Consider the following 22,566-nt stretch of genomic DNA (forward strand, 5'->3'; position numbering starts at 1 on the left):
CAGAAAGAGGTGGGGTCTGGGAATGGAGTGAAGAATCCCGGATCAGGCTGGAGGGCCGGACTCAGGTAGAGAGCCAGGCTGCAGACACATCCGGGCAGCTGGAAGATGCTAGACCTTCGGCCGCCCGGGGAGACTGTCCTCGTCTTACCATCTTCTTAAGTTGGACTCTGAGGGAGTGGTTTAGGCGAGGCCTCGGGACCTCATCATACTCGTGTTCATTCACACTCATTCATCACGTCCTCTTCTCGTAGAAGACGTGTGGGTCCAATTATTGTAACGAATCCTGAAAACTTTCCCCTTCCATAATAGCTTTCTCTTCATGTAACATTACATGGCTTCTGTGATGGAGTTTAACGTGCTTTCACAGAACTCTCCATGGTTTTAAAATTATTTAATGCATAAATTAAGACTTCTGGTCACCTTAGAATGAGGATCCACCCAGTTCATGGAGAATTTTCTACCTTCAAAATCAACAAGGAGAGGATGAATTTTTGTTCTTGTGACATCTGCTGACGTTTTCTGTGCCCTGCGGCCACCTCTCAGAAACCACAGTGACAGCTTGAGGGAGTAGAGTCCCCTGAGGAGACAGGTGGGATGGGCTGCAGGTGGGGGTGAGTTCCTCTAAGCTGCAGAAGCACCTTGAGGTTGTTGGTTGGGTGCAGACAGCACTGGTTTGAGGACAAAGAGCCTGAGGTTCATGCCTGACTCGCCAGATTTTCTCTGTGAAGCTGGAGGCAAAGGTGTCATGGATGTGGGGAGCTGGGGGGAGCTTGGCACAAGGGCTGACCTTCGGCCAAGAAGGGTTGCTGGAGCCCTAAGCCCGCCATTTCCAGCCCCAGCTCTGCTCTGTGCTCTTGGGGCGCGTGTAGACTCGTGACTCGGCCTTGCTGCACCTCAGTTTCCCCACCTGTAAATGAGGCTAGTGATAGTCTACACCTCATGGGTGGTTTGGAGAATGTACTGAGTTGATTTATAAAGTGCATCGCTCACCGACCCTTGGGACTCCCGATATAAATGGTGGAGGGTTGTGTCTCTGTCATTAATGAAGTCTCCTTGCAGGGCTGGGGTGATAGCGGTGGTGGGACGGGCAGGTATTTGATGACAATAAGTAAGCAGAAAGGAGGACTCCATGTGGGGGGCAAGAGGCACTCGGGACAAAGGGCTTTTGCCTGAGAGTGAGAGTGTTTCCTTCACCCCAGGGCGGTGGGGGGGTGCTGGGACCCCCGTAACTCTGACCTGCCGGGCACTAGGTAATGGAGAAGTTTTTAATCCTCCAACCTAGGCTAAAAAAAAAAAAAAAAAAAAAATTAATTCAGAGATTTCCAGGAAGGAAATGAATACCATACTTACTCTAACTGTGGAGGAGTGAAGATACACACATTATCGAAGTGCCCAAGACAGTTTACGGGAACAGAAGAAAGTACTATTAACACCCAAATCGACAATTTCCATGCAGCAAAACAAATATAAAAATGTGTGCCCATGGGGAGGGGTCGGGAGGGGTGGTGTGGGGAGCAAACATGTCACAAAAAATAAGACAGACATTTAATTCTCTCTCTCTCAAAAATAAATAATAAAAAATTTTAAAAAATGTTTAAAAAAAGGAAACATGAAGAGAAAACGATTTCAAAAGGATCCACCCTTTCCAACCCCCCTCCCCCCCACGTGTCCCTAGGAAACATACAAGTGCAGCCCAATAGCTGTGGCTTCTGCCAGGTGACAGGTACAGAGAAGCCAGGGGGAGGCTATAGGCCAGAAGCCCCCAGGGCCCAGGCAGGGGTGGCAGGGAGCCCCGATTGCTGGGTGGGAGCAGAGGAAAGGCCTAGAAAGTCCTGCACCCCCACAGGGCATTGGGGAGCCTGAACTAGAAGCTCTTGTGTTAACCTGGGGGCATCCACTTCGAGTCCTGAGATGTTCCGAGGCTCCCTAGAAGTGCCGGCCTCTCGTGTATAAACCACAGAACCTCTCCTCCCCCGAGTGCAACCAGAGGGGAGGCTTTGGGTGTCCGTCTTTTCCAGAACCCCACGGTCTTTACAACCTTCCCAGTGAAGGGCCCTCTCTGCCTGATGTGGAATTTCGGCCTCTGGCTTGAAGACAGCCTTTGCTCAGGGGGACTTGGCACCCCCCCCCCCAATTCGGGCCATAAATGGCTACAGGCAGGACGAGGCAGGGAGCAGGGAGCTCTGAAAGAATTACGAGAGCCGTGGCAGAAACGGAAGGAAAGCCCACACCCAGTTGTCCAGAACTTCAGGCCTGCAACCTCAATGCTACATTTCCAGTGAGAACCGGAGGGGGCGTGTGGGAGGGGAAGGGGTGAGTTCTAAAGGGTTGCTGCCCCCTTGTGTGTTTTACTCCACCCTGCCTCGACATTGTGAGTTGTGACCTTGAAGCTGCCAGCCACCAGGTGCCCACTTCCAAGGAGGCCGAACATTTTCCGTCTGTATGGGTGGCTATGACGGTCCAGCTGTCTTTTCAAGCAACTGGGGGGGTGGGGCAGCGTGGGGGTGGTCCTTGGAGACTCGGTTCAGACCCCAGGAAAGGGCCTCATTTCTGCTCCAGTGGAGTCGTACAGGCTAAATGCATAGGACGAGCCTGGGGACAGAACTGTGGCAGAGCCTGAAATTTTGGATCAGAGGGTGGGAGGGCACAGGGGGGCTGGACCCATCCCCCTCTTCCTGCCTTTTGGTCATCAGTTTCTCCTGCACTCCCTTCTTTGCTGAGGCATCCTCATTTCTGGGACCCCCCTGCCCACCGCCTTCAGTTTTTTATGTTGTTCTTTTTCCCGGAGACCACTGAGGCTGACATAATGGCAGTGGGGGCTGGGGGTGGGTCTCAGCAGCCTCAAGCCCCGCACCCCTCTTGTCACGCCAGCTCCTGAAAACAGTTTTTGAGAGAGGTGCTACTGTCTGTTTTGATCACCAGTGCCCGGTGCAGAGTCGTGATCAACGGATCCTCGTTGGCTAGATGAATGCATGAGTGCAATTTCCAGAAGTTAGGCCAGGAGCCAAGCTGACGTGGTAACTACGTGAGGTTGTGGCTACTTGAACCTGGGGCTGCCTGAGGCTCTCACTGGAACCAGGCTGCCTCAGATGACGGCGACCCCCTTCCCCTCCCGACTCCTTTCCCGTTACTGCTGTTGCCCTCACCCCACCCTGGCCCTGCCACCCGAGTGGGTCTGTCCTGTGTCCAGTCCCCGAACTGCCCATCGCACCGTAGCTGGATTTGGGTGGCTGTTGGAAGAAAGGCACTATACTATAAAGCCAGAGCTTTCTCTCTGATGGGATGGTTTCCTGTCCACCGAATTTGTTCCCCGGGTCCTCTGAGCACCCCTGCCTTTATCCTGTCTGGCCAGCCCCCCCAGTCTCGGCTCCAGCTAGCCCCCCATGTCCCCAGGCTTCAGCTGCACAGAGACTCCTGACCTCACCCAAGATGTCAATTTCCTTCCTCCTTTTGTCTGCACTTAGGCTATTCTCTGTGCTTCTAGCATCTTCTGTCCCTACTTTGTCCCCCCCCCCCCCGGTCCCTGAGCAACTCCCCCAGGTGGGATTGGGGGGCATCCTGATGGCTCTGGCCCAGCTCTTACACCCTGTGATGCCCCCAGTGGGCAAGTCTTCGTCTCTGGAGGAGACGCTCCATGAGTACAGGGAGAACTTCAGTTGCTGAAGGAGGAAATTTAAGCAGCATCAGGAGAGGGTGTGGTGAGTCCCTAGGTGCTGAGGAACCGCCCTTTGCCAAACCCAGAGTGGCTCTTTCCTCACCCTACACGCAAGTGACTCTGGAGCTCAGATGCTACCCCAGGACACTGGTAAGGTTGGAGGTCTGAGCCCCCTACTCTGGGCTTCCCAGCTGGTGGGCAGGCAGGACCTCCCACCTCTGCCCCCACACCAGGCTCCCAAAGCTTCTGATTTGTTCGGGAAGGTGAGAGGGTGGGCAGGGTGGCTGCTTCTGGGAGGTTTAAGGAATCTTCTGAGAAAAAAGTCTTCATATTTGTGATTCCCCAGGCCTGGGGCGGGGGCAGGGGGAGGAGAGGACCTAGATGGAGGGACGGGAGTCATGGGTGGGGCCTTGGGCAAGTCCCTGCCTGGCCTACCCCTGAGGAGAGTCTCTCTGGCCCAAACAGGCTCCTGCCTCGGGTGGGGTCCCCCATCACGCTCCTGATGAAGGTCATTAGCAAAGCTCTTCAAAAAAGGGTGGGAGGGGCGCCTGGGTGGCGCAGTCGGTTAAGCGTCCGACTTCAGCCAGGTCACGATCTCGCGGTCCGTGAGTTCGAGCCCCGCGTCGGGCTCTGGGCTGATGGCTCGGAGCCTGGAGCCTGTTTCCGATTCTGTGTCTCCCTCTCTCTCTCTGCCCCTCCCCCGTTCATGCTCTGTCTCTCTCTGTCCCAAAAAAATAAATAAATGTTGAAAAAAAAAATTAAAAAAAAAAGGGTGGGAGATGGGGCGCCTGGGTGGCTCAGTCAGTTAAGCGTCAACTTTGGCTCATGATGACTTCAGCTCGGGTTGTGATCTCAGGGTTCGTGAGTTCAAGCCCCTCGAGCCCCACGAGCCCCGCGTCGGGCTCTGTGCTGACAGGTCAGAGCCTGGAGCCTCCTTCAGATTCTGTGTTTCCCTCTCTCTCTGCCCCTACCCCTCTCGTTCTCTCTCTCTCTCTCAAAAATAAACACACATTGGGGTGCCTGGGTGGCTCAGTCAGTTGAGCGTCGGACTTTGGCTCAGGTCATGATCTTACCACTTGTAAGTTCGAGCCCCATGTCATGCTCTGTGCTGACAGCTCGGAGCCTGAAGCCTGCTTCGGATTCTGGGTCTCTCTCTCTCTCTCTGCCCCTCCCTTGCTCTCTCTCTCTCTCTCTCTCTCTCAAGAATAAATAAAACATTAAAAAAATTAAAAAAATAAACACACATTAAAAAATTAAAAAGAAAAGTAAGGGTGGGAGATGATTTGTATGCAGCACAGCTTACGTCATACACAGTTTTTTTGTGTTAAAAGAGGGAGAAAATGAGAACATACATGTACATATGTTGGTATAGAAGCTCTGGAAGAAGCTGTCATCAGGGGTACCCTGAAGGGTGGGTGGGCACTGGATTTGGGGGCCCAGTGGTTGGGCAGAGACATCTTACCGTATGTGTTTACGTATGTATTTGGATCATGTGCACGTACTCAAAATTCTAAATCAAAAGCAACAGCAATAAAACAGAAATAGTAATTATAAAAGAGAGGATAGCCAGGGGGCGAGGCTCCCTTTGAGGAGGGGCTGAGTGGAGAGTCCCCCGCTGTGGGCCCCCGCGTGCTGACCCCTTCCCAGGGCTCCCGACGCCGCAGGCCCTGGACACCTGCATGGCTCCTCCCTGTCCTTCCCGGGACGCTTCCAGCCTCCAAAGCTGTTCCCACGACGCCCAGGCCTGGCCGACTCATGGGGGCTTACATCGGGCCAGGGGCCTACGGGGGCCTTGCTGTCTTCACTCCCAGGCCAGCTTGCAGCCCGGGTCAGGGAGTGAACTTCGTTCTGCCCATGGCACAGGCACGGGCAGGATCAGAGTCATACAGTGACAACCTAAAAGGATGTCATGGTTGGCTCTGTGAACCTCTTCTCCCAGGGATGGGGACCCCATGCTCTGGAGGGTCAGGCGACCTCCCCACGGTCACACACAGCTGTTGTTTCTACAGAGATGGCCCTATGCTGGGATGAGTTACCCAGAATGGGGAGTTTCTATTCCTGTAGACACCCGAAAGTCACAGCGTGCCCGGCCTGTAAAAATAGCCCGTGCTTTGGTCTCTAACGGGATCTCCCGGTCCTTCCCCGGCACCGAAGCTGAATCCGTCAGGGTGTTTCGGCCCAGACTCTCTTGAGCGGCTGCCATCTCTGAGGGGGTCCCTGCTGAGAGCCACCCAGGGTCCATGAGTGAGTCTCAGCTCTCCCAGCCCTGCATGTGGGAGGCGTGGGGGAAATCTCTGCCTGAAGGGCCCTGGGGGACTATGTGGCCCAAGGCCGAACCATGTTGCGGTGGAGGCCCTGGCTTCCCGGCACGGCTGCCCACACCCGCCCTGCTGCCCGGCCCTTGAAGATGCATGTACAGGGGCTGACGCGTCCCCCGGGCTGGGGCCTTCCTGGCCCGCCAGTCCCCTCAACATGAAGGCGTGCACCATCGTACTCCTTGTGTGGACGGCAGTTCTGAATCCTGAACCCCAGAAGGGCTGGAAGTCGGGAGAGCCTTCTTCAGACGCTGGCTGTCCCTGTGTGACCCCCAGCCTTTCTTCAGTTGTGTCTCACCTCTGTGCGTGCCATGGTTCTTGCCCCCCCTTCTCCCTGTTTTTTTCGGAAGCTGAGTGAACATCAGAGGGCCTAAGAGTGAGACCGTCCCCCTAGAAACCTGTTTCTCGTGCCCCATTGTCGTTCGCTTGGTGGGGAGGGACTCCCACACAGCCCCTCTCCAGAGCCAAGGGAAAGAGCCCCCCCTCACCACCCCCTCCCCCAGCCAGACAAGGCTGGGGCTAGAGCCATTTGAAAAGCATCTTGGTCCCACCCCCTCATTTCACTGATAAGGAAGCCGAACCCCAGAGAGGGAAGTGGTTCTCTCCAGGGCAGGCTGGTGACGGAGCTGGGACGACAAGTGACATCTCACGGCTCACTCAGCTGCACCGGACCCCCAACAGGTAACAGCCCCCCGGGCCACTTAGAAAAATCGAGACACAGAGGCCACGGACTGACCTCGTTTTCCTGGATGGCGGGTGACTTCCTGAGGCCTGCTGGTGCTTTGTGGTCTGGGCTCCGTCCACACCTGCCCGGACTCGGCGTCCCAGTTGGAAGGGGTGGCCGCAGCCCCCAGCAGCCTCCACGACAACAGCAGCAGCAGGCGGAGGGCTGGTTTGTTCTTGACTATCGGTGACATTTCCTACGAACCCTCAACTTCCTCCTGATTTGACTCAGGGTTGTAGCATCTTGCTGGGGTGGGGAAACCTCACCGTAGGCAGCCCGGGAGCCTTCCCCAGGGGGGCTTGGCTTGCGTGTCACTACCTCCTGCCGGCCCTACTGCCTGCCTCCCGGAACCTGGCCCTGGAAAGCACCAAGAGCCCAAGACCACACGCTGTCAGGAATCACCCTCTAGCCCCTGGGCAAGGTGCTCCAGGCAGGCCAGGGCCATGAGCAACTTCCCGGCCTCAGTGGACCTCTCTGGAGAATGGAAACAATAATGGTTTTTTCTTCCTGGGGCTCTTAAGAGCAGTGAGTGATGGAAGAGCTTGGCCGTGCAGTCAGCAACTGGGAAGCTGTGCCTGCTGTTATATATCATAACTGGATTGGTCCCTATATGTACCCCTACGGTGCACACGGATGATTGGCCCCACTTGGCCACAGCAGGGAAGTCACGTCAGGTGATACAGGTGAATCGGGACGGTGGACACTTGAAGGAAGGGATGAGGTCTTTAAGAGGGGAGGCGAGAGTCTGAGGGGAAATAGGAGGCGGTAAGTGGAATCAGGCACCCCAAAAAGTGAGGAAGGGGGAGCTGGGGGCTCCTGGCTATATCGAAGGCTCTTGCCGGTGATACTGGTGATGCTGTTGGGGGAGGGGAGATAAAGGAGAGGCTCAACGTGAGGGCCAGGGAGGCCCCCCACCATCTGTTTGACCTCGGGTAGACTCTAGCTTCTGTGAGCCTCACTGTCCTCACCTGTCAAATGGGCATCATTATAACAACGGTCCAGGAATGGACTGAGTTCCCATCGGAGAGCACTTAGCACAGGAACAGCCACATCTCAAGTCCCTGAACCGACCCCTCTCTGACTCCCTGAACCCCACTCCAACCCGCCAGGCTCGGGGTGCAGCTTCGGCAAAACTTTGGAGTCAGGGAGATTCTATGTGCTCTGTCCCACCTGTGTCCTGTTCCTTTTCACATCGTGTCCCCCAGAAGCCCAGCTCAGGTGTAGACAGATGAGTTTATCTATGCTATGGTGTTGGTGGCAGATAATGGCATCCAAATAAATATTTATATTCTGCCTGTGGGATTCAACACTGCACTCCCAGAGGAGACAGGAATTTCAGGCGAGGAACCTGGAGGACACTGGTCCAGAGGCGTGTTCCTCCTCAAATGACATTTCTCAGGGGCTGTACCAACTCTTCTCAGCCATGGCTGGCCCTCCCATCTTGTAGGTGGCTCACACCACAGTGCTCCGTGAGGATGAGGAGTTTGGCAGCAAAAGGGGGGAGGGTGGACCGTCTCAGCCCGCAAACCTTCCAAAGTTCCATTCTCACTGTTGCTGGTGTTTCTGGAAAGTTCTTCTGTTGATGGGAGGAGGGCTGGCTTGGTCTGAGCCACACAGCTCGGTCTGGATGCCACAGCTGTGCATACCAGGCCTCGGGTCTGCCCCAAGTGCGACACCGGCCTAGGTGGCCTCAGGAATCACAGCCCAGAGCCAGCCTGCTTTAGTAAGAGAGCCGGCAAGGTGAGGCCACGGGCTCCTGGCTCGCAGAGCTAGGCGGTGCCGTTCGGATGAGAGAACCCAGACGGAGGCCACACAGCCAGAGCAGCTAGGAGCCTTTGGACTCCTAGACCAGTCCCTCTTCACACACAATTTTCTCTCCTCTTTACTAAACATTAGGAAACATTAATATATTGACAGAAGATTCCAGTTCAGGGTTAAAAACAACAACAACAACAACAACAACAAAAACCCCCAAAACCTTTCTTAAGCATGAATTCCCTTGACAACATTCTGGATAAATGGATCTCCTGCCTGTCCTTACATACGCCTGGTGACGGAGAGCTCAGTACAGAGCAAGGCCACTCTGTCTGCTGTCAGATGCTCCAGTAACGAGACAGGTCTCTTTCTAGGGCACCTGGAGCCCATTCTGCAGAGTCATACAGGGGAGCGTGCCTTGAGCGTTGAGGGTGCTAAAATGGCTATTCTTTTATAGACCATGGGCAACTCCAGTCCTTTCCACGATCCCCCTGGGTTGTGGCTTCCTTGCCTGTCCACGTGCAGCCCCAGCCGAGAGTGCACAGGTTACCAAAACAGCACAAAGGCCTCTGTCTCCCCGTGTTCCTCCTCTAGATTCTCTAAATGCAGGCCTGGTTGCCATCATTCCTCGCTGGCTTTCGTGTTTGCAAGAATACTTAGGAATCCCCGGTTCCCCTTATGCTGTGGCCGCCTCTGTGTTTTGTGTATAAACATTGGTTCTTTCCCAATATTTCAGTGACATAGTTCTGATTTTATCTCTGACTCACACGTTATTTAAGAGACTACTTAAGAGAATGCATAGAAGTACCTATTATATATTATTAATATCATGGTGCTCAGCAAATAGTGCTGTCTTCTCTGTGGTCTGAGAACAGAAAGGGTGGCACCGCCGGGGCATACTCGGCGGGGCCCATTCCTGGGATCAATGTGGCAAAAGATCCTTGTCTTCTTGCAAGAAAAGTCTATTCCCCTGATTTATGATGCAGTCCTCACCGATCTGCCTTTTTAATTGGGCCATTCAGAGCTTAAAAGTTCTCTGTCCACTTGATCGATGATACTCCGAGAGGGGAGCATTAAGGTCTCTACCTACAATTATATTTCCATTTCTACTGTTTTGTGCATTTCTGGTGCGTTCCCGTTACGTGTTTCTTTGCTGTGCACGTTGGAACATAAATTGTTTTATGTTTTAATTATTTATTGTAACTTTTACCTTTGGAAAGTCTATGTGTTACTCTATTTTTACTAAAAAAAAAAAATGACTTTGTCATACTCCCTTTTTTTCTAGAGTTCTGTGTGCCTGATAAACCAGAGATTACCCCATCGTTTTACTCTGTGCCTCTTTGTTTTCTCTGTGTTTCTTACTGGCAAAAGAGGATTGGGTTTGGGCTTTTTTTTTTTTTTTTTAAATGAGTGCTCCTTTTTATATGAGTATTATCATTTCTAAGGAGTATTATAATTTTATTATAAATGTCACATTTCTGTAAACCTCCACGGGGTTACTGTCTACGTAGAGACATGGCAGTTTTTTCATGTTTAGTTTCTATTGTGAATTTTCTCTTCCTTGTGTTTCTTTACGGTAGACAAGATAATTTAACCTGAATATCGAATTTAGAAACTATTTAAGTTTGAACTCCCACATTTGTTTCTATTAACAGCTGTCCAGACTTTGGGAGGATTTATTTCAATATCTTCCCTTCCCTTGCCCCTCTCTCATTGCTGATCAGCATTTTGAATGTTTTTTTGTATCGCTCTTTACTCCTAATGGCTGACCTGTGGACAGATGAAACTTTTTTTTTTTTTTAATGTTTATTTATTTTTGAAGGAGAGAGAGAGAGACAGAGCATGAGCAGGGGAGGGGCAGGGAGAGAGGGAGAGAGGGAGACGCAGAATCCGAAAGGGGCTCTAGGCTCTGAGCTGTCAGCAGGGGCTCAAACCCACGGACTGTGAGATCATGACCCGAGCCGAAGTCAGACTCCCAACTGACTGAGCCACCCAGGCGCCCCGAAACTTTTCCTTTTTAAATCACACATCAGGTTTCTGTGGCCATTTCTCCTCTCTTAGGTGGCATCTGCTCTCTCACCTGTGACTTCCAATCCTCTCTGTCACTTCGTGCTTTGTTCCCAAGTTTCTCAGACGTTGCGTGTTGAGATGTTCATCTTTGACCTGGCAAGATCTACGCTTCATCAGCTGAGCACTGGTTAGTTCAAAGCATTTCTTTAAATTTTGTATGAGCCTCACTCCCACCCCTGCCGTGCCTCAAACACACACCCAGACTTTTCTTCTTTTAAGGGAAAGTCAAAGCCTCTTCTTCCTTTTCTCCTAGCTAGCATTTACTACACCTTACAAAAATTAAAATTGTTTTTGTGTCACCGCTAATTACTTAGAAAAATATATACAGAGAGAAAAAGAGAAGGAGATAAAAGATTGACTCTGCACCCACTACCTGTTAGAACGCAACCAATGTTTGGCATATGGAAAGTTTTTTCTAGGTTTTTTTTCCCTGTGTGTGGGCTTTTAAAATCATAGTTGAAGTCATTCTGAATGTATAGTTCTGTAGTTTGTGGGTTTTTTACTTAGCATAGTCAGCATAAACATAACATAATCAGACAGAAAAAATTTCCATTGAGTAGATTTACCATCCTGAAATTAAGCTCCTGTTTCTATTTAAAAGTTTGTGCGTTTTTTGCCATCAGAAAAAAATGCTAAAGTAAACACGTTTCCGTACACAACTTTTCCTTCGTTTTCGTAATTGACTTGAGGTAAATTTCTAATCACCGGATGAGAGATTAATAACATTTCTTTGACTTGTACTGTGAATGATCAAGTCAAGCAGCTGTGTATACTCACCAGCATGTCAATGACTGTTTCACAGAACCCTTACCAGCTTCTTTATTGAGATGATGAGCAAAAATTTATGTCTTTGTAAATCCTCCCCTGGGAACCGTTGGTGTCCTCTGCCTGTTTGTCTGTTGAGGGTCTTGATAATGTATATGTTTTTCATACTCTTCATAAAGAAAGAACATCATTTGTCTGACATTACTTGTGTATTTTCCTTCCCTAGTATATTTCTTGATGTTAACCTTTTTTAACAGAAAGAAAATCTCCTAGGTTTCTATACATTGTGGTCAGAATATAGCCAACATAATTTCTGCTTTTTTTTTTAATAGAAGATTTTGTTCTTGGTAGGCAGATAATTCATTTTGGCAATTGTTTTTTTTTTTTTGGATACTTGAGAAAAGAGTAGATTACATTTCTGTTTCAAACCAAATTCAAGAGCTATTAATCAAATTGTATTCATTCTATTGTTTATATAACTCTACATCCCAACTTATATCTTGCTTACTTGATCTGTTCAAGTTTATAGTACATTAGAGTCTGATGCTACACCGTGTCTTTGCCAATGGCCCTTCAGATTCTAGCGATTAGACTTCATGTACTTTTATAGACTATTATTCAGTGCATAAGATAACTCTATTGGCCTTCATAATTTTTCTTTTGTTAATGTTAAATAACCTTGGTTCTGATGCGTGGCTTTATTAAACTCTATAATGCTTGATGTGAATATTACCACTGACTTTCTTTTTATTCAGATTTGTCTGCTATACCATCATAGGACTTTTACTTTGAACATGTCTCTGTCATTAAGTGTGTCCTTTATAAGCAACAAAGAGTTGTATTTCATAGCTGACCTAAAAACGTTAGTTAATACGGAAAGCATGACTTTTTTATGTTTATTGTAATTTCTCTGCTCGGTTTCTTTTTCCAATTTATTTACTCCTTTGCTATATGGTCTGATTTGTTTGTTTGTTTCTATCTTCTTTGGTGATTTGAAGATATGCATCCTGTTTTTAATAGTCCGTGGTTAGTTACTTCAAGGTTTAAAAAAAAACCTCTTACATTCTCTGTAATTATCAAAGTGAAAAAAACCCCGCAACAATAACTTTAATTTCCTTTTATGGAATATCTGCTTAGCCCGTGTCCTGTTACTTACCACCATCCCTGCCCCCACCACCCCAAGGGCATTCTTCCTTCTTCATCAATTGATCTAAGGGATTACCGCTTGTCTTTTAAAAAAATTTGTTATTATTTTTTTTACCTTAATTAAAAAAATTTTTTTTAATGTTTATTTATTATTGAGAGAGAGAGAGAGAGAGCACAAGTTGGGGACAGGCAGAGAGAGAGGGAGACACAGAATCCGAAGCAGGTTCCAGGCTCCGAGCTGTCAGCACAGAGCCTGACGCGGGGCTCGAACTCACGGACCGCGAGATCGTGACCCGAGCCAAAGTCGGTCACTTAACCCACTGCACCACCTAGGCGCCCTGTTACTATTTTTTTTTAAGTTAATTTATTTATGTTGAGGGAGGGACAGAAAGAAAGAGAGAATCCCAAGCAGTCTGTGTGCCCAAGGTGGGGCTCGAACTCACAAACAGCGAGATCATGACCTGAGCTGAAATGAAGAGTCGGATGCTTAACCGACGGAGCCACCCAGATGCCCCTACCTCTTGTCTTTTTTAAGTGACCTCTTTTACAGCACTTTTCTTTTAAGTTTACATTTGTAACCATAATCATCATAACTGAAGTCTCTTTGTGGTTCCCTGCTTTTAATGCTCTGCCTTAAGCTTTCCACCTTGATATTTTCATTCTTCATTGTCATTACCTCACGGAGGTCTAAATTTTTGCGTCTCGGAGTCCATTTCTTTCTGGAAGCCACACATTTCTGAGGGTAGTTTTCTGTGTTCTTCACACCGTCACAGCAACCCAGATGGGTAGGAAAGACTCGTGTCCACATTTTCTCCCTCAAACCTCTTCTGTCGTGAATTACTTTTTCAGAGAAGTTTCCAAGGAATTTGCTTTGTTTATTCACAGATGTTTGTAGGCCTCGATATTAATGTCATCTAAAGATGTGAGCGGAACATCTGGGAGGGGCTCTCTTTCCATAAATTTTGCACAAAACATGGCTTCTCTGATCCAAGTTCTCATCTTCTTTGTTGTCCCATTCAGCCCCATCTCTCAGGCACCCCGCTGCCTGTCGGTGACTAACAAAGGTCATCTTGGACCCTTCAGGTCTCTTCACACATCTGATTTGCTTGACCCGTGACCTCTTCCCATTCAATTCTATTTCCTTCCTGGTCTGAGGCTGGAACCAGGGCCCGTTCAAATGCTTCTTGTGAGGCGATCAGACCCACCATCCCTGCTGAAGAAAGAGAACACATATAGATGGTCCTGATGGGAATGGGAATTGGGAACGTCCCCACTACTGCACGTCACACGCTAACCAGCTTGTGACGTAAATAGAAGCATTACGACAGCCTCGGGGGTGGCTATCAGGTGGCCACTCCAGCCTCCCCCTTCAGGAGACCCCGCTGCCCCATGGGAGCACTGGTGACCTGCAGCCCAGCTCTGCCCCTTCAGCTCCACAGTGATGGTGGTCCTGGGGCCACACTGTCCTTGTGTTGCTTCCGGCCAATCACCGAGCCCGGCAGAGGCACTAGTCCCGGGTGACTCCCGCTTGACCTGGGACCCCTCCACCAGGCCACCCAAGCTTAGGGGCTCCCCGGTGGTCCGGCCAGCAGGTTTTCAGAGCCTCACCGTGCGCTGACTCTCCTCCCACAGAAGGCTTCCTTCCCTCTCTCCTTCCACAGGTGTCCGACCTGCCTCTCCTCTTTATCCCACACCGACATTTGTCCCAAGAAATCTCTCAAATGTCTAATCCTGTCCCAGCGTCTGCTTCTCAGCGTCCCAACCCCCCCCACCCCCCACCTCAATGCAACAGGTGGACAGGGGGGTTGGTGCGGATCCCCGGGTTGGCGGGAACAGGAACTATCGAGGGCCCCTGGCAACAGGTCAAGTGTGGGGAGCTTGCTGGCTCCTAGCACAAGTGGACTGGCCGTTGTTGGCAGCTGATCTTCGAGAAAAATGACTGCTTTATCTCTTGCTGCAGGCTGGAGCCTTTTTATCTTCTTCCAGAGACGTTCCTGATCTTTTTTTTAAAGAAGATTTTTTTAGAAAGATGGTTTCCTTGAACTTTCCGAGGGAATTCAGAGGATTAATTTTTCAGATGCTCTGCTTACTCTGCCGTTAACTGGAAGTTTTTTTTTTTTTTTCAACCTAATTTCTTTTTGACAGTCCATAGAGTGCTTTCTCTGACTTCAAAGATTTCCATTTGAAAAGTTGCCATTTGAAGTCTGTCAGTAATTCAAATGTGCCCTTTAGGATGGTCCTCCCGGAGAACACAGCTGAATTGTGTCTCTTTCCCACACATACACCCGGTGCCATCGAGTCAGACAAGCCCCAGCCTCCGTCAGACCATTTTTCTCCCTTTGTTTTTCTTTGGTTTGTTTGACTCAGCCACATGCTGGGGCTGGGTTGGGTTTTACCTTTGAGCATCACTGACTTTTTTTTCTTGGCCGCTTTAGTTGTAGTCATTGAACCACTGGTGATGCAGTAGATTCTTCCATGGAGGACGCCTGAGCATGACCCAGCCAGAAAACGGACGCCTGAGTTCCTCTTTTTTGCAGCCCCGTTGAATTTCTTTAAACACAAACCTATATTTGCTCTTATTCTTGTGGTTCTTGGCTTACTGCTGCTTCTGCTATTGAAGGTGACTTCTCTGAGCCAATCGAGTCTTCCTGTTTGGTGTTGCAACACTTTCCGGTGAGACCGGGATTTGTTTTTTTTTTTTTCTGGCTTGCCTTTGTCATCATTTTTTTTGAAATTTTTGAAATTTCTCTTGCTGGTTCTAAGTTATTCTAGCTATTTTCTGAGATAGGCCTGGGGATAGTTTGGCATTTTTAGCCGGGAGGAAGCAGCCTGCCAGCTTGTGTTTCTGACGGGTGTCCTCCCGCGGGAGCAGGTGCGCAGGGGGCTCCACACTGCACAACTCCAGGAGGCGCTCTTCGCAGAGACCTCGGGAGCACGAAGCTTTAAATGTGAGGAAATACATTTTCCTACATCTTTTGTGATATAAACCCCTAAGCATAGTTAACACATAAGGAAACCACCGAATCAAGCAACGTATGTTAAATGTTTAACACATAGTTCTCCATGGATGATACAAAAATCTATTCTTTTTTGCTAGCAGTTAGAGAGGGTTTGGGAATGGCATTCTTTTACATATTTTTTAATGTTTATTTATTTTGAGAGAGACAGAAAGAGATTGGGGTAGGGGCAGAGAGAGAGAGAAAGAGAGAGAATCCCAAGCAGGCTCCCTGCTGTCAGTGTGGAGTCTGACATGGGGCTTGAACTCATGAACTGTGAGATCATGACCTGGGCCTCAATCAAGAGTCAGATGCTTAACTGACTGAGCCACCCAGGTGCCCTGGGAATGGCATTCTATATAGGGTCTCAAAAATACCCAAATCTTTCCTTCCCAAAGGCTTACAAGGGAATTATACTAAGAGACCATAGCAGAATGGGAATTCTCTTACCCATATCTGTGGAGCAAAGAAATAAGTCACACAGATGTTTGTTGTGGAAGTTTTTGTTCCCTAAAACCCCTAGAAAACCTAAATGTTCGTGAGTAGGCTATTAGCTAAATGAGTTGTGGTATCTCCTCACAACAAGAAACAGTGCATATTAAGAAGAAAAAGTCAATTCATCGATGTTAACGTGGAACAATTTCCAAGAAACATTGCAAAGTGACAAAGCAAAGGTCGGAGCTGTGGGTGTAATATTTTCCAAATTTAAAGAAGCATCATATGTATATATGTATGTATGTATATGTGTGTGTATGCGTGTGTGTGTGTGTTTATGTGTGTGTGTATGCCTATCTTTGGAAAATTTCTGGAAAAAGTATGCACAGAACTGTTAACCGTGGTTGCCTCTGGAAAAGACAACTGAGGCCCTGGGGTACAATAGAGGCTTCTGTTTCTTTCTTTCTTTTTCTTTTCTTTTCTTTCTTTTTTTGTATTGTCTGAATATCTTATGGAATGCATGGAATACTTTTTCAATTAAAAAAAAAAGAAACTACTAGGGTCGCCTGGGTGGCTCAGTCAGTTAAGTGTCTGAGTCTTGACTTGGGCTCAGGTCATGATCTCACGATTCATGGGTTCAAGCCCCGCGTCGGGCTCTGTGCTGACAGTGGGGATCCTGCTTGGGATTCTCTGTCTCTCCCTCCCTCTGCTCCTCCCTGACTGGCTCGTGTGCATGTGCGCGCACATTCTCTCTCTCTCTCAAAATAAATACATATACTTAAAAAGACCTAGTAGAACAACACAAGCTCAGCTGATAGCTGCATTGGTCGCTAGTACAGGGTTCTTGGTCACAGACTATGTTGGCACCTTCTCCCTGCCACATCGACATTTTGGACCTCAGCCCCTGCTGCCAGGAAGTCACTGAGGGCAGGAGAGTCCTAATGAGTAGTCTGTGGCCCAGAGCGACTGACCTCCCACATGCAGCGACCTTGTGTGCTCCACGGACCGGGCACGCCCAGCGCCTCAGACCAGCCACACCCGCCCATCTGCTCGGGAGGTGGGGGCGGGAGAAAGGAGGGTGGGTGGACTCGGGCTCATATTTGAATTCTCTGTCCACTGGGCTGCACATGCCCTGGCTTTGATCTGCTCCAGGACCACCGTTACGGACCTTTGTGTCCCAACCTCCCTTTCCCAAATTCAAATGCAGAAATCTAACCCCCAAGGTGGTGGCGTTAGGAGGTGGGGCTTTGGGGGAGGTGACTAAATCCTGAGGGCGGAGCCCTCGTGGGTGGGATCAGTGGTCTTAGAAAAGAGACCCCGAAGAGCCCTCTTGTTCTCTTTCCACCACGTGAGGACAGAGAGAGGAGTTGGCAGTCTGCACCCTGGAAGAGGGCCCTCACCCAACTGTGCCGGCACCCTGATCTCGGACTTCCAGCCCCCAGAGCTGTGAGATACAGATTTCTGCTGTTTATAAGCTACACAGCCCACTGAACCGAGGCAGTCACCTACCACGACACAGAAGTCCACAAGGGCATGCACCCGCCCCCCTCCCCCCAATTTGGCCAGCTCTTAAGTGAGACCTGGCCAGGGCCTGCCTCGGACCCTCATCTTTGGCCTGATCGGAAGCCCTGACTTGGGATCTTCTGTCTGTTGGCAACCAGCTTCCCCGTGCAGCCACACTGCAGCCTGGTCCTCTTGTCCTTGAGACCGGCTCTAATTGTCCACCTGTGTAAAAACCTTTCTTTGCCCCGTGGAGAACTCAAGCCGTCACATCCCCTCTGGGAATGTCCTCTCTTCCGTGTCTCTCCGTTTTCTGCCTGGTTTTCTCCTTGATGTAACAAGGGGCTGCAGCACCTCTAGACTTTATGTCTTTCCAACGTCAAGTCCCACTGAGAGAGAGCCCCAACTCCCTTCCTAGAAACCCAGGTAAGAGTTACTGTTGCTTTTTGTCCTCTCTGGGTGGGTCAAATGTCTATCCCTGAACCAATGAACAACTAGTCACCGTGTCTGTGACCAGCCCTTCGGGCAGGGGTGGGGTCAACTCTGTCCAGCCGTCCGGGATGCGGGTGGCGGGAAGCAGACAGACAGCATGCAAAGAGGGTCTGGGTCCCCGAAACAGCATTTGAGTTCCCGGTCAAGCTGTAGCTCGTCAGCCCTGCCCTAGTTCTCATGTTCTCAGCTGTGTGAAATTCTCGCTTTGCTTAAGCCAGTTTGGGTCAGGTTTATGTCATTGTTACTATTTTCTTCTTCTTCTTTTTAAATGTTTCTTGATTTTTGAAAGAGAGAGAGTGAGCAGGGGAGGTGCAGAGAGCGGGGCCGGGGGAGGGGTGGGGTGCAGAGGATCCAAAGCCGGCTCCGCACTGGTAGCAGAGAGCCTGATATGGGGCTTGAACTCACAAACCGTGAGATCACGATCCGAGCTGAAGTTGGACACTCATCCAACTAAGCCACCCAGGCATCCTGGTGATTGTTGCTACTTTCAACAGAAAGAGTTCCGACTGAAGAAAAGGACAGATGTTCACACACAATTCCATTTTTGTAAAAGAAAAAAGGGACCCACACGTGTGCACGTGTGTGTGCGAGCGTGAGAGAGCCTGGAATGATACACAGCAAAAGGTAATAGTGGTTATACCTGGGCAGCTGGATTAGAGGCAATGTTTTCTTGCATTTTCTAGTTGTTACTTAATGGGCACGAATGGCGGTGGGACAAAGTCACTTGGATCCATCACTTGTAGAGAGCGAGAGGAACTTCGTCTAATCTGCTGTTGGTGTTGTAGGAAAGAACATGAGTCAGCAAGTAAACAGAAGCCGGAGCTGCTCTTTCAGCGATGTGGATGAGCTGATGAAGACGGTGCAGCTGACGGTCCACATCCCCACCTTCCTCCTGGGCCTCCTCCTCAACGTGCTGGCCATCCGAGGCTTTAGCACCTTCCTGAAGAAGAGGTGGCCAAATTATGCTGCCACTTCCATCTACATGATCAACCTGGCAGTCTTTGACCTGCTGCTGGTGCTGTCCCTTCCGTTCAAGATGGCGATGTCCAACGTATGGGCTCCCCATCCTTCCGTCTGTACCTTCGTGGAGTGCTTCTACTTCGTGAGCATGTACGGGAGTGTCTTCACTATCTGCTTCATTAGTCTGGATAGATTCTTGGTCATCCGGTACCCGTTCCTGGTCAGCCACCTCCGGTCCCCCAGGAAGATCTTTGGGATCTGTTGCACCATCTGGGTCCTCGTGTGGGCGGGGAGTATTCCCATCTACAGCTTCCACGGGAAGGCGGAAAAGTACACGTGCTTCCACAACATGTCCGATGGCACCTGGAGTCCCCAGGTCTTCTTCCCCCTTGAGGTGTTCGGCTTCCTCCTTCCCCTGGGTGTCATGGGTTTCTGTTCCTCCAGGAGCATTCACATCCTGGTCCGCCGTCGGGGCCTCACCGAGGACTGGGTCCAGCAGAAGGCCTGCATCTGGACAATTGCAGCCAGCCTGGCTGTCTTCGTGGTCTCCTTTCTTCCGGTCCATTTGGGTTTCTTCTTGCAGTTCCTGGTACGGAATGGCTTTATTGTGGAGTGTAGAGCTAAGCAGAACATCAGCTTGTTCTTGCAATTGTCCATGTGTTTCTCCAACATCAACTGCTGCCTAGATGTCTTCTGCTACTATTTTGTCATCAAAGAATTCCGCACGGACATCATGGCCCACCGGCCTTCCAGGGTCCAGCTCGTCCGCCAGGATACCATGACCAGCAGGATCTAAGGAAGGAAAGACCTACACAGAAGAAGGAACCCCCGGCCCCAAATCCCAGTAGCAGATGTCGCGTTCCGACGTTTCTGATGTGGTGGACCGATGTGGCACATTTGCTGGTGTGCTTTCCCTTGTGGTGCTCATTGAACACTGTCTTTGCTCATTATGCTCCAAAGAGCTTTCCCCAGCATGCAGACAACTGGACATGAATCACCCAGTATTTGGGAATCTCTGAAGGACCCGAGAAACGGGTGAATTCTTTATTTCTAAGCTCAAAAACATGAGGCAGAAGAATTGAGAAAGAGGAGACCATCGGAGCAAGGCTGTTTCCCAGCTCTTCCCCATCCTTCTGTTAGACTAGAAGGTTCTGGAAAGGAAGAGAGACGAGTTAGGAGAGAGACCCGAGAGGGTTGGTCATGGTGGGAAATGCTCTGGGAACAGACGGAGCAGGAGGGATGTAGCAAGCTCCTTTCTAGTTTGGGGATCCCAGGGTAGAGCAGATTTGTACTTCCCCATCCTTTCTGGGGCTTTGTTGGCCAATAACCTCACAGAGATGATAGCAAGTGGGGGTGAGGGGGGCAGAGAAAGAACCTACAGAGAGCCCCAAGTTTCCTATGGGAAAGAAGGGCCTGGGAAGCCAGCTGAAGCTTCCCGTGTCCTCCCCAAGGCTGCAGAAGGATGAGGGGAGCCGGTGTGAACCAGGCCATGGTGAAGCTATGGACGCTTCGTGGAAGAATTGGGGACAGAGTGGAAAGGCACTGGTGACACCTGAGAGCCACAAGGGAATTGGATACACCTGGGGAAGGAAGGTGACAGGCCAAGGACCCCCTGTTGCCATCATGATGTAGCCTAGAAGAGGCTGATCTAAGGATTCAGGCTTGATTTGGTTCAGCCAGAGGAGAATAAGGAACATGTGTTTGTCTTGCCCACCTGAATCCTGCCAGGACGGCTGGCTCGGAGCCACTATCCACAGAACTGTTCCTCTCCAGTGGCCGGGAGGGGGCAAATGAGCCAGCCAGGAATGGGAGGAATCATCTCGATGGCATGGAGCCCCTGGCAGTTCCTACTCGAGGACCAAACAACTGCCTCCCGGTTTGGACCGGGCTTCTCTCTCCAGTGGCCCCGAGGAGGAGGAGCGGTGGCGGCTGTGAGCCTTGCAAGGACACAGCCGCCGCTCCAGAGAGCAAAATGACTAGAAGGATGGGTTGTGGGGTGGTTTTGCGAGACGGAGTGAGTGGGACGAGATGTAAGGGATGAGACCTAATGTGAGAAAGGGGGAGGTCTTCAGGAAGAAAAGAACCACTTTCTACTTGGAGGGAAAGGGGCTTCCACTGCCAAGGGGTGGGTGGAAGGTAGGTGGCTTGTGGCCGAAGAAGAGGGCGATTTCGATAACCCTGCCAGGAGGCGGGGGCGGAGGCTGGGTGATTACCGAGGTGAGGCCCGAAGCCACGGGGCTCTGTGAAGGGGTGGGGTAGCGGCGGGGGGTGGTGGAGAGGAAGCGTGGAGGGCAGAGCTGCTTCCTGCTTGAGAATCGCCAGCTTGGCTGAGAGCATCCAAGGGCAGGAGCCCCTCTGCCTCCTGCTTCCGCCCCGGCCAACTCAGCAGTCAGGTGGAGGGAAGGGTGAGAACACGGCGTCAACGAAAGGGTGGAAATAGCTGTGGAGGAATGATCGTGACCAGGACCAAAGGCTCCCGCCCACCCCCCCCCACACTGGGCATCCAGGAACCGGTAGCCTGGGGCAGGGGCTCTGCAGTCCAAGCTGCCCTGAGGTGCCTACACCCTGCACCGTTTCGCGGCCATCCTGGACAGAGGCTCTAAGAAAGCCAGGCTGTTACATCCAGCAGGACATTGGTGCCGGGGGTTGGTGGCGGGGCGGGGGGGGCGGGGAGCGGTCAGAGCCCATGGGTACGTGCAGTCACCGCCTCTCCCTCAGTTTCTCTCTTTGCACTGGGAGCTGGGGGTCCAACATGTGGCACTTATATCTACCACTTACATAGGGCCAGACAGGTTTCCTGGGAGAAAATTGATGGCAGGGCCCTGACAACCCATCACCCCCTGTGATGTTCATAAACATAAAATGTTGTCCTGGGGGCAGCATGACCCTGCCCGAGCCGGGTGATGGAGAAGGCGAGAGGGGAAGCTAGACCTATGAGCTCAGGTCGATATGGCAACCGTGGACTTGTGGGTGAGCCTTGGAGACCCCCCCCACCCGCCCGCCACTGATCCCAACACACTGGAGGAGCCCACGAGCCTCTTCTGTCTCTCCATGGGGACCCATCCTGGTCTGCGAGTCACAGAGGACTCAGCAGGGTCTGTAGGGGTGGGCTCAGGTCCAGCGCTTCAGACCAGGCCGCTCTGCAGGAGGGTCCACACTGTAGGCCAAGCAGTCAGGCCCAGCAGGCACAGGAGGGACAGAGGTCAGGGTCAGGGTCAGGGTTCAGGTGCTGAGGCATTCGAGGGCCCATTCGAATTGGCGAACGCTGAGCTTAGTTGTGGAAATCACTGAAATTCCTGCCATCAAAGGAGGCTGGGGGACGTTATTTGGCCATAAATGTGACCTATTTTTCCTCCCAGTCTGGAAAAACCTGAGACATACTTGTCATATGTGCATGTATGAAGCTAGCACAATTAAGTGGAAAATGACTTGTTTAATCGGATTTGCCAAATAAATCGATTCCTGGGATGCTGCGTGACCTGGTCTTGGGGGGCACTTACCGGCTCCAGTGTAGAGCTGGTCCCTGGTGGCCCCTTGCCTGGTGACCCAACAATCTTGGCCGGAGGGACCAAGAAGGGCCCAGGCGGAAGCAGCCACACGGACGCCGAGTGTGAGCAGACACAGGAGCGGGGCCGGGGCCTGCCCAAGTGGCCAGGAGCCGGACCCTGCAGAGTCTGGCTCAGTGCAGGTCCCCGCATCTGCTCGGGGACTTGGTTCTCCGCGATAGCAGCTGCACCCTCTCCCTCCATCTTG

The 22,566-nt window shown here is 50.9% G+C and overlaps 1 protein-coding gene across 3 annotated transcripts; it reads left to right on the forward strand.

Annotated features, from left to right (window-relative positions):
• The first annotated feature begins 6,572 nt into the window (after window positions 1–6,572).
• Window positions 6,573–22,238, forward strand: GPR55 (G protein-coupled receptor 55). 3 transcript variants are annotated; one of them, XM_047085187.1, is made up of 3 exons: window positions 6,573–6,651; window positions 18,348–18,477; window positions 18,639–22,238. In XM_047085187.1, exon 3 carries the CDS (start codon window positions 18,647–18,649, stop codon window positions 19,607–19,609), a length of 963 nt encoding a protein of 320 aa, XP_046941143.1. In that variant the 5' UTR covers window positions 6,573–6,651; window positions 18,348–18,477; window positions 18,639–18,646; the 3' UTR covers window positions 19,610–22,238. The 3 variants fall into 3 exon arrangements, with proteins under 3 accessions (XP_046941143.1, XP_046941145.1, XP_046941142.1); XM_047085189.1 differs by lacking the exon at window positions 18,348–18,477 and having other exon boundaries at window positions 6,578–6,651; XM_047085186.1 differs by lacking the exon at window positions 6,573–6,651 and having other exon boundaries at window positions 18,275–18,477.
• The last annotated feature ends 328 nt before the right edge of the window (window positions 22,239–22,566 follow it).

Source organism: Lynx rufus, unplaced genomic scaffold (assembly GCF_022079265.1).
Source record: "Lynx rufus isolate CCGP_SWC_20201006 ecotype Redwood Valley unplaced genomic scaffold, mLynRuf1.p SCAF_2, whole genome shotgun sequence".
Taxonomy (NCBI): Eukaryota; Metazoa; Chordata; class Mammalia; order Carnivora; family Felidae; genus Lynx; species Lynx rufus.